Below are 12,533 nucleotides of genomic sequence, written 5' to 3'. Positions count from 1 at the left end.
TTGGGTGTGGCCAGTCATCCACAGGCCTGACGGTGCCTGTAACCCGGCCTCCTGGCCACAGCCACAACCACACACACACACACACACACACACACACACACACACACACACACACATAGACACATGGAACAAAACCCCAGACAGCGGAACAGAGCACCCACCAAATAATAACAATAATAATAATAATAATAACAATAATAATAATAATAATAACAATAATAATAATAATAATAACAATAATAATAATAATAATAACAATAATAATAATAATAATAATAATAATAATAATAATAATAATAATAATAATAATAATAACAATAATAATAATAATAACAATAATAATAATAATAATAATGATAATAATAATGATAATAATAACAATAATAATAATAATAATAATAATGATAATAATAACAATAATAATAATAATAGCGATAATAGTCCACACTTCTCATGGACCCCGAGTCCCCAGAGCTGGGTCCGTGACAGTGAGATGCCGGCATGTGGGAATGATAAACCACTGTTTATATCCCTGCAACGTCTGTCAGACGGTCAGTCGGTTGGTCAGTATGAGTGAGCATGAATGTGGGTAACTGTGCTCACCTCCACCCAGAAGTGGGTGTAGCTGCCCAGGGCTGGTGCTGGCACACCTGTTCCTCACCTGCAGATCTTTGCCCAGCTGAGGATAGCTGCAGACCACAGGGAGAAGGCTGGTCCACCGACGGCCTGCTCAGATGTTAGCTATTGGCTTACACTGAACCCAAATGAAACCTCACAGCGCTGTTTCACACTGTGAAGCATCAGCCAGGCATTCAGTGTGCATTAGGCACTGAAAGCTTCACTACAGCAAGCCTGCACGCTGTACCCCCGTGGGTGCATGTGTTGGGAAGTTCATGGCATCATTGTAAAAGCAGATCACTTTCTGCTTGTACACACACAGCATTCCTTCAGGGGATATATATGTCTGCCACACACACACACACACACACACACACACACACACACACACACAGTTGTAAATTGTGCATGACATCATTATAAACACAGATCACTTCCAGGCTCGGTTTTCTTGCACTGAGTGAGTTACTGTTTCAGCACACACTCTGTCATGTTTCCATCCACCCAGAGGACGTTACATCCACTCACATCCATCCGCTGCACCCAGAAAAGTGTAACTACATCTGCTCCCTCATTAACTCCTGCCCCACCCTAAACCTGAGCTCGGCTGCAGTCAGCTCACAGTAAATGTCCTGAAATGGATGAAAACCTCAGTGTGGTTCAGTGCGGACAGGTGATGACAGGTCTGCAGGCCGCGTGCTGTCTCCAGCTTGTTTTGTGGTTTGGGTGAAGTTTAACAAGCTTTCCCTCCTTCCAGGATTTACTTTGGACTCGACTCTTTCACCTGTCACTCCAACTCAATGTCACATCACAATCTGTTATTGCTGGACAACAGAGCAAAATGAGTCAATTTTACAATAAAGGCTCTAAAACTGGGCCATTCCCATTCTGTTGGCCAGAGTCATGTGACTCTCAGGCTTTCTGAGCAAAGTCAATCTGAGGTGATGGAGCGAGGTACATACAGGTCCTCCACACTTGAGTTCCTTCATTTTGTTTACAGCACTTTTATTCTTACTTTTTCAGTCTCTGATAGTGCTGAAACCTGCAGTTCCTCCAGCATCCAGCAGGGGCAGCAGTGAGTCAGTCCTCACAGACGTTTACAGCCTGTGTTTGTGCTGCTGGAGCCTTTGGGAGCATTTTTAATGACATCACATGACCAATAATGCGGCTGCTGTGAGGTCACTGTACTGACAGGCAGAGCTTCAGCTTCACTGAGTGAAACTCTGGGATTTTATTTGGGTGTTACTAACAGCGCGGGGCGTGAGAGGCTACATGGATGACCAGCTGTTCATTGTAAAAGCACCACGTTTTTACCATGGACCCATTTAGCTACGCTAACCCTGGGCTGCTGATTGGTGTTAATACCAACATAAGTGGGCTCTCATGCATGTTGACATTGCTGCAAACACACTGAAAATGTAAAGGTGTAGCTAGAGATAATTAAGCCTGCCCAGTCCAGGAATTAACTCATCAAACAGTTAGACATTACAAACCAGCAGCGTGTAATCATCATAACAAATACTTTGTTTATTCTACTGCTGAACTATATCACACAGGTTCAGTCCATCACAGTATTCCCCCATTTGCCCTTCAGCCTTCAAACAAATGATTTTGGAAAAACCCAAATGTGATGCAAGGACCCAGGAATGCATTATGTCAGTGTAAGGCCTCACAATGATACGAATACAGACACGTGTGTGTGTGTGTGTGTGTGTTTAACACCCCGCAGCAGCATCGCATCACGCCCCGAGAGGGCTGAAATGTCAAACATGTGTTAACACCCAACTGTCTCACACACACACACACACACACACACACACACACACACACACACACACACACACAGATAAACACCAATACACACACACACACACACTCTCACACACACACTGATGTTTTGTCAGCATCGTAAAGGATTTACAAAAATCAAATTAGATGGTGTGTGTGTGTGTGTGTGTGTGTGTGTGTGTGTGTGTGTGTGTGTGTGTGTGTGTTGGGGGGTTGTTATTACATAAAGGGTGTGACGGACGGCTCGTGTGTGGGGGGGAGAGACAGTGTTTGTCTGAAGCACCGTGAGCTCCGATCGAAGGTTTGTTCCCTTTGCTTCAGTTCTTCTCAGCTTTAAACTTTCAGTAAAAATGCTTCATAAGTTTATAAAACTTTTGAATTTTTAAGGTTTGAATTTGTAACCTTCAGTCCAGGAAAGAGTTTGTCTTTAGTTTTTAGTCCTGTTTAGCTTCTGTTTGTGGTAAGGGAGGAAATACAGTTTTAAAAGTTTCAGCGTCTCGATAGATTAAAACTTGTTTGCTGCTCGATTAGAGGAAACAGGCAGCAACTTCACAGTACTGAGAATTTATAGAACCAAAACTTATTGATATTTCTGATTTTTGGTCTATAATTTAATATAATTGATGATGAAATGGTTGTTTTAGTTTAAATAAAGTGCAGCTTGCTGTTTCTACAACACAACAAATTAATAAATCTCCCACGCGTGGGACTAGTAAAGGTTACCTTATCTTATCTAACAATAATAACAAATGTGGTTGTTTGCTTTACCAGATTTTAACATAATGTGATTTTAAAAAAATAGTTTGTCTGGTTTTGACGTCGTTTTATTTATCTAAAAAATTCGAAACTACTCCATTAGAGCAGCCAGAAAAGGATGCACGATGTTAGCATAGCCAAGGCTGCAGATCCTCTGCTTTATGCTGACTAATGTGCATATTTAGTGGCACCTGTTCAGGTGTACACCACCTCTTGCCCTATGACAGCTGGGACAGGATGGATGTGATACTGCTCAGCTACAGGCTTCATTAACAGATGGATGTTATGCCCACCCTACATACACACTGTGGGTGAAACCCAGATTCAATTCAATTCAATTCAATTCAATTTTATTTATATAGCGCCAAATCACAACAACAGTCGCCTCAAGGCGCTTTATATTGTACAGTAGATCGCACAATAACACATACAGAGAAAAGCCCAACAATCATATGACCCCCTATGAGCAAGCACTTTGGCGACAGTGGGAAGGAAAAACTCCCTTTTAACAGGAAGAAACCTCCGGCAGAACCAGGCTCAAGGAGGGGCGGGGCCATCTGCTGTGATTGGTTGGGGTGAAAGAAGGAAGACAGGATAAAGACATGCTGTGGAAGAGAGACAGAGATTAATAACAGATATGATTCGATGCAGAGAGGTCTATTAACACATAGTGAGTGAGAAAGGTGACTGGAAAGGAAAAACTCAATGCATCATGGGAATCCCCGGCAGCCTACGTCTATTGCAGCATAACTAAGGGAGGATTCAGGGTCACCTGGTCCAGCCCTAACTATATGCTTTAGCAAAAGGAAAGTTTGAAGCCTAATCTTGAAAGTAGAGATAGTGTCTGTCTCCTAATCCAAACTGGAAGCTGGTTCCACAGAAGAGGGGCCTGAAAACTGAAGGCTCTGCCTCCCATTCTACTTTTAAATACTCTAGGAACAACAAGTAGGCCTGCAGTGTGAGAGCGAAGTGCTCTAATAGGGTGATATGGTACTACAAGGTCATTAAGATAAGATGGGGCCTGATTATTTAAGACCTTGTATGTGAGGAGCAGATTGAAACACGGTGAGATTAAAAGCTCCACCCTGATTGAGGAGAAGCAGGAGCTCATTCTTCAGAGACGTGCTCCACACTGTGGGTTTGAAGGACTCACACTGCAGCAGGATAATGAACCCAAACACACCAAAGAAGACTGCAGAGTGCTGACATCATGGACCGAGTGGAAGAAGGGGTTAAAGGTCAATGTGGGTCACTCGAGTGATGCTGCCATCGGACACAGACAGATTCTGATGTTCACTCATGAACATTTTACTCGGACTGATGTCATCTATGTGCAGCGATGTGTTTCTGTGGAGGTCAGAGGTCAGAGTGTTGACAGCGTGTGTGCTCCTGTCGTGCTGTTACAGATGAACCTGGCTCTGGTCCATGACAGAGAGCTCATTAAGACGTTCTGGGAGAGGAGGATCGAGACTCAGACTCAACAAGCCGAGACCGAGGAGCAGAGGATGAGCCAGAGCGCCCTCAAAAAGTGAGTGACGTCCTTCGGCCCAGCGGTCACCGCATAACAAACTTCATGATGTGAGGCTCTGGTTAACTGTGTCTTACCCAAGTTTAGTCATCTTCTAGTTAGTTCAGTTTACTTTTAGTTTTGTACGTGTTGCATTTGAAGGTCACACCTGCCTCCATCTTTGCGTACAGCTTCTTTTCTGTCACGAGGCTGGCAGAAAGGTTTAACATATCCAGACTTTCTTTGTGTTAGTTGGCTAAACGCAGTCAGCGATAACGGATATCACTCAGTGATGGTTGCCAGCGTTCCCTCTAAAGTACATCTGAGCGTGCTAAACCGAGAGACCAACTGTCTACGGGCTGTCCTGGGTCTGCCCAGGTCTCCTCCTGATCAGTCAGTTATTTAATCAAGACGACAAAGGAGGCAAAGTGAGGTGAGACAGTGAGGGGCAGTTTGTTTTTCCTCGCCAAAGACACAACTGCAGGTCAGATTTAAGCTGAGCAGCTGATGGAAATAACTCCAGACCGAAGGGAAATGAATCCATAGATAATTCATTAATTATTTATGGTGATGTTTATGCACTGAATGCACAGTCATGTCACAGTATGATGGACAGGCTTTCATCAGCTTGAGTTTGAGTTGATGGATGAAACGTTGTGAGGGACCAGCGAGCGCTCGCTGTACGTGTTTTACTGCAGAGAAAAGCTGAGACTCAGCTGCTTGTTCGCTTCCACCTGAGCACACGGAGTGGCGTCCTCACGGGTTTTCAGTTACTGTTATTTTGGTGGAAAGGTTTTTGGACTCTTCTGTGTCACAGGATGTGGCGTCCAGTCCTTCATTTGTAATGTCACTGAACTTCAGTCTAACTGGTTTCGTGTTCACAGACTTCTGGAAGCCTTTCAGGATGGTTCGTTCCACTCTCAGCTTTAAATTCTTGCATTTTATTTGTCTCTGTGTGATTCGCTGATTATTCTGTGGTCTGGTTACCTGTCAGCACTCAGTCTGTCCTATGTTCCGGGTGTAACTGGGTTTTATGGACAGCTGGAGCTCCCTCTGCTCTGCTGTCCTCAGACACACCCTGCTCAGTGACTCTTGGTAAACGTGCTGTTTGTAATTCACACGCTGCGTCTCTCTACAGCTTTTCACTCGTGGAGGCTTAAATTACAAACGCTTTCTTTCATCTGTCGAAGTCTTTGAGCCAGACGTCCGTTACCAAACTGAGCATGAATGCGGTTTCATTCGGTGAAGCCATGTGACCTTGTGGCAAATAGACGCATCTAAAAACAGATCCTCTCATTACAAACGGCCTCGTCTCTCAGCGAGCTGCAGGACATACCGACACAAACACACGAGCCTCTAACACCGTCTGGCTGCTAAAGGTGTCAGAGACGATGAGCACTAATGAGCGGAAACATGACCTCGCCTCACCGGGCTCTGAAGGAAGCAAAGGAAACAGGACGATGGCGGGCTGGAGTCTCCAAACCAACCGAGAGAGAGAGACAAGCTGTCTCCAGGCTGTCCTGGGTCTCCTCCTGATCAGTCAGTTGTTTAATCAAGACAAAAAAGTGAGGTGAGACGGTGAGGGGCCCGAAACCAAAATCCTCCATCAAACAAGAATCAGCACACAGCTGTGACACAAACTGGGAGCAGGTTCAAAACAGGAAGCGACTAACACAACACACCTGGTGGAAGGAGGTAAGAGTGAGTACGGTGACTCAGACTCAGCGAGCAGGTAAGAACAGGTCAGTGCTGACACTGATGGAGGAGCCTCCTGCCCCTGTCCTGCTGCCCTTTTGATTTACCTTATATCCTCTTATTAAACTTGACCTCCTGATGTTACATCAGCTATTAGCCCTATCCGCCTTAACCCCTCTCACTCATCTTCCTCCCCCCTTAACCTCAGTTCATCTCACCTAATCCCTCTGCTATCCATTACCCTGTACCCTAATCCCCCACCTATCACTACCATGTATCTCCTAATCCTTCGGCTATCTATTACCATGCACCCCCCGCCTCCACAGCTATCTGGCTCCCCGCTGCCTCTAACCCCGACTCTAGTCCCCGCTAATTGTGTACGTTATGTGTGACCCGAGCAGGGGCTGGAAAAATGTGCTGCGGAGCGCCGAGGTGATAATCTGGGAGCGATGAGTGATGGAGGCCGGCCGCGAGCACAGACACAGCAGCTGAATTTAGAAGATATCCTGATATTAATAATCATCTAACGGATGCTTCGGTCTGTGCGTCTGTGTCGCTGAAGCCAAAACTAATTTTATTTCATGAAAGGACGTCGACGTGAAGCTCAGCACGCTCAGTTTCTGCTTTTCTCAATGAGCTGCAGCGAGTCCATCAGTGAGGATCTGTGGAGGCTTTTCTCTGCTTATGTGTCCACAGTGTGAGGCCAGAGTGTCCTGATATAAGTGTTAGCTCCACAGCTCTTCACTTGGACACCATGGAGCATAAAAAATACATATGAATGCATGATTACAAGAGTTAAACTTATCTATAATTAAATCAAGTTATAGTATTCCTCCACACTCGTTTAATGGATTCATTTATTTTTAAAACATCTGCATTTAAAAAAACATTCATTCATGAAAACTGAAAGAAAACACAGTGATGGAGATGAGCTGGGCCTAACACAGCGAACGGTCAACCATGAACCAGTGACATCATCACACCTCCTCCATGGCTTCAGGAGCTCAGATATAAGGCGGCTCCTCCACCCCTCGCCTGCAGCTCAAACACCAAACAAGTAAAACTAAATTCAGAGTTCAGGTAGAAGCTGAGGAGTCGAAGCGTTAGCAGCAGGAGAGGTTGTAGCGGAGTAACAGTAAAACACACAGAAGTCATCGCAGGCGTGGACGTGCTGGACTAACACAGGAGAGCAGAGCAAGACACGCCCCCGTTCATGGAAGGGTTTTTTCAGTGCCGAAGAACTTTTATCCAAACCTTCACGCTCTGATGGAGGCACCTGAGGGTGGAGTGTTTGCCCAAGGACACTTTAACATGCAGCTCGAGGATCCAGGGACTGAACCACAAACCCTGTGGTTAGTAGACCCACTGCAGTCGGAGCAGAAGCTGCAGAAATGGGAGGAGTTACAGACACTGTGGTAGTGTTTATGTCTAAGTCTAAGCAGAGGGTGTAGCAGTAGTAGAGGAGTCTGAATGGCCACAGTCATAGCAGCAGATGTAGAAGAAGCAGCTCATCAACAGCACAGGAAGTGGCTGCAGTCATATTAATTATATTTAGCAGAGGAGGAGGAAAATGCTGAACGTGACTCTCCAGCTTCTCTAAATCATTTCGTTTCGTTCCTGATCAGCTGACAGGTTAGCTTCAGCCTGCAGGTCCTCGCTGCAGATCCCAGACCTTAGCCTGGGTGATTATAATTTAGCTGCACCTCTGGACCGCCTCCTGCACCGCTGCGTCACGCTGCGTCACGCTGCGTCACGCTGCGTTACGCTGGTGATTCAGGACCCACAACTTTGAGGTTCGTGGTGATATCAGAGAGAAGCACATGCAAACAGGCGGTGCAGAATAAGAGGTGCACCAGGAGACGACCTGAAGAGGACATCTGCCAATCATAGTGAGACACTCAGTGATGTCATTGTGGTGCAGTACTGAGCCTGGAGCAATGACCCCACATGTTTTTGGTGAAAATGTGTGAAACTGGTTCTGGCACTTCTGTGGATAAGACACATCATAGCAGCAGCGCTCAGCACGCTGAAAGGAGAAATACTGACCTAAACCAGTGAGCCGGGCTGGACTTGAATCACTCTGATGCTGCTTCAGGAAAACTTTTGTGTCAGACGAAGGTCTTAAAGTGTCGGTCCTGGTGCAGAGGAGCGAGACGCCTACCTGTCCGCCTCGGCTGAGGTCAGGAAGATTATCAGGACAAATGGAATAATCCAAAAAACTTGACAGGAAGGCGACAAAGAGCCGGTGAGGACAGCTGATGTCGAGGGTTGGGTTACACTCAAACATGTGACGCCTGACAGACGAACGTCTGTTATTTCTTTGCCTTTCTATCCTGGAGTCACTTCCTGTCATGTTTGTGCTTCTGTAGTTATGAAGCCTTTCAGTGACATAACGTACACCCTGACCCCTCAAACAGCCCTCTGTCCTCAGGTCTGTCCCAAAGGAAGGACCAGAAAAAAGTCTGGACTGACAGGCTGGCAGCTCGTGATGATTTGACCTCCACCATCTTTAAGGAGAAACGCCTTCTTCCTACAGACAGCAGCCAATAACATCCGGTCAGAGAGTTGAATCGGACGCGGTGCAGCTCAGTTTCTTTGGCACAGAGCAGTGTTCTGCTAGTTTCTGTCAAGAAAGATGAAAACTGCAGCACAGAGAATGAAAACAGACGCTGAAGCAACAAAACCTGAGCAGAAATACTGTTTGAACTTATTTAGATGAAACCTTCAGAGGTGATTCAGGTGAAATCATATCTGTGAACACTGACACCTTGATTGCAGAGTAACTAGCCAACACTGCTGTGAGTGAAATCACTGTACTGAGACTGAAGGTGAAGCAGTGATTTGGCTGTGACGTGCTGTGAAACAGAAGAAGAAGAAAGCAGCACGAGGTGTTCTTTCTTCATCGTGCCTCACAGAGACAGACGAGCACGCTCGCGGGTGTTGGTGAAACAAAAGTGCTGATACGACAGCGATAACGCCGCAGCTGTCACCAGGACACCAGATCTGCTGCAGACTCAGAGCTCATTAAGCTCTGACCTCAGCACTGCTGCACGCCACCGACCATCGAGGCTCCAGGCATCGCTTTTACAACGATCAGATCCTCTTAAAATACTGTTAATGAATGCTTTGCTGTTAAATATGATGACGCTCACCCTCACATGGCAGCTTTAAGGCCTGAACCATAAGAGCAAAAACTGAAAGTTGAAGCAGGTGGTCTATAAAAGGTCACAAACCTGCGTGACCTTTGTAGGTCTGCAGAACCACTGCTGAGCACGTGTGGTGTGTGTAACAGCAAGATGGGGGTGGAGTTTGACTACATGGTATCATGTGATGCGCTGGCATGATGTAATGTAACCGTCCTTCCTGTGTGTTTCAGGCTGAGGGGGGAGTGGCTGGTCCGTCTGGAGAACCGAACCAAACACCTGAAGAACCTCAATGACAACTACATGAGGAAGATGAAGATGGAGCCGTCAGCTGACCAGACCTGAGCCCCCCATAACTCGCCGTAGAGCTGCTGAGCCAACAACCGTGTCTCCTCCTGCTGCTGTGTGAGAGAAATAAAGTGACTGCTGGAAAATAAACACGTCTGTGATTCACTCAGAGTCAGAGTTTGAACGTTCTGTTTTATTTCCTGCATGTAAAGCATCTCAAACACATCAGTGCATCAGACTTTCTCCCACAGCCAGCCGTGTGAGAGTGTTTCAGCGTCAGGCTGTGCTGATTCTGCAGCAGGTGTTATGCTGGGCTTACACTGTGCGATTTTTGGCCCATTTTGAGCTGATTTTTCAGTCGTGCATCGTGTAGTATACGTGGGGTAACGAGAAGCGATTAACACCTCACGACAACCGTGAAAATAGTTGGATCTACACTGCTGCTCAATCACAGCTGCCTGATCAGTGTTTTTCATTAGCACTTTAGCAAAGTTGATGGTGGTGGTGTGAGTCTGTGTGAGTGAAAGACAGAGAGGGAGAGCGAGCGACAGAATTTCTGTTATAACCTTCATTTTTATGGACGCACAGTGTGAACACTCAGGTCACATCAGAGCATCGGGCCGTATAGTGTCAGACCCTGCATCGTGACCTATGAACTTCTAACCCCTGCAAGTCAATCGTACAGTTTGAGCAGGAGCTGAATCGCGTGACTGAAAAAATCGCACAGTGTCTGCCCAGCTTAAAGGTGGGAACATGAAGGAGTTTCCGACGCCGGCCACATGCAGCGTGGGAACCAATAAATAATCTATAAGTGACCATTAGTGACAAAACCATCGGTCACCTTCAACACTAGCAAACAGCAGAGCGGGGTCAGTTTTTGGAACGTAACTGAAATAAAAACAACTATTAAATATTTTAAATTCACTCTTAGGTCATTTCAAGTTTTCTCACAGCAGCTTCACAAATACAAAGTTTTCAGTTGTTTTTCTGCAGAAGCATAAAAAAGTTAATTTTACGAATTATTCTCCGCAGAATTTAAGACGTTGGCCACCTTGGGGCGATGTTTCTGTTTAACATATGTTTAGGAAGTCATAGTGACTTTTTCCCCACCACTGTTGTTTTTCTTTATTTTGGAAACTTTAAACTTATTTATAAACACATATATTTAAAATAATAACCTTTAAATTTCTGCTTTTTTCTCTTTCCAGCAGTGCAACATGCAGGGGGGGCTTTAAGGGGGCCCCAGCTGTACCACACAGCTTTAGTTACTAAATACGTTGCACATGTAGATAATGATACAAACATACTCATGAATGACATTATTATAGAATAATCCAACCCAGCTGTAAACTGACAATCAGCTTTTCCACAGGTCAGTGAGCGATGGTGGACACCAGTCGCCCCAAAGATTTCTTACTTTTTTTGACAATATTTGCTGTTCCAGCTCGCCTCTCCCCTACTCTGAGACGCAGCGGAGCGGAGGTGTGAGTACCTGGCTTAAAACAGGACATGTTAGCTGCATTTAACCTTCAGTTACTCTTTATATAGTTCGGTAGGAGTCAGACCATGTTTCTTTTAGCTGAAAAACATTACACCAGGTAACCTCCAGTGTTGGAAACGTGTTTCTCCACGATGTTTGCTGCCCTACAATCCGTCCTACTCTGTAGTAACATCAGCGACATTTGACCGTCCTGTTGCTCCCATTGAAATGTATACAGCCTATTTAATAGGGCTGCACGATTAATCGTTAGAAAATCGCGATCTCGATTCATACTTATGTGCGATCTCATTTCCAAATGACAACGATTTTTTTAAAAAAAGAAAGAAAAAAAAGACGACGACGATTGTACCGCATTTTGATCCGGGACGTAATCTGCATGAAAACAAGCGCTCACTCTTCCTGCTCAACCAATGACAAGGGCGGAGCCTTATACCACGTGATACAGAAGCTGTGCCTTTGATGGCAGGGAAAAACAACGGAGAAGACGTCAGGGATGACGAGAAAGTGACAGGAGAAAATTCGTCCGGGTCAACCACCCAAACATCAATAACGGGAACCTTATACAGCGCTTCCCCATAGCCGTCGAACTCCCGCAGGCACAAAGAAATTACGGAGGCTATTACTTATCACCTGACCAAAGATATGGCTCCCATCAACACTGTGCAAAACGAGGGATTTAGGAAAATGATCAACACCCTAGACAAACGCTACACAGTGACGTCACGCAACTATTTTTCTATTGTTGCACTACCTGCTCTATACACGCAGTGTCGAGCAACGGTGGAGACGGAATTACAAGCAGTACAACATTTTGCAGCAACGACAAAATGTGAGACATTTATTTTTTTTATGTTTATTTATTGTTTTTATGTTTATTGTTTTTATGTTTATTTATTGTTTTTATGTTTATTGTTTTTATGTTTATTGTTTTTATGTTCAGTCTCAACTGTTACGAAGTTGATGTGCAGTTAATAAGTGCAATAAATATTTATATTGGAAAAGAAAATCGTGAGAAAATCGTGATCTCAATTCTAAGCAAAAAAATCATGATTCTCATTTTATGCAAAATCATGCAGCCCTACTATTTAAAATCTAAAACTTAAAATTGTCCGTAGCCTGCTGTTGTTACCACTGTCCTGTTTGAAATGGATACTAACTAGCTAACTGACTGAATGCCCATTAACCTTATAACTCCTGTTGTGTGTGTGTGTGTGTGTGTGTGTGTGTGTGTGTGTGT

The 12,533-nt window shown here is 44.9% G+C and overlaps 1 protein-coding gene across 1 annotated transcript; it reads left to right on the top strand.

The window, feature by feature from the left end:
• The first annotated feature begins 2,647 nt into the window (after nt 1–2,647).
• On the top strand, nt 2,648–9,966 carry LOC116315335 (protein FAM240B). Its single transcript, XM_031733604.2, has 3 exons — nt 2,648–2,707; nt 4,569–4,690; nt 9,741–9,966. The coding sequence occupies exons 2-3, from the start codon at nt 4,569–4,571 to the stop codon at nt 9,850–9,852; spliced, it is 234 nt and encodes a 77-aa protein (XP_031589464.1). The 5' UTR covers nt 2,648–2,707; the 3' UTR covers nt 9,853–9,966.
• The last annotated feature ends 2,567 nt before the right edge of the window (nt 9,967–12,533 follow it).

This window comes from Oreochromis aureus, linkage group 12, assembly GCF_013358895.1.
Source record: "Oreochromis aureus strain Israel breed Guangdong linkage group 12, ZZ_aureus, whole genome shotgun sequence".
NCBI lineage: Eukaryota > Metazoa > Chordata > Actinopteri > Cichliformes > Cichlidae > Oreochromis > Oreochromis aureus.
The sequence above is the reverse complement of the archived record's forward strand: the minus strand, read 5'-3'. Positions and strand labels throughout refer to the sequence as shown.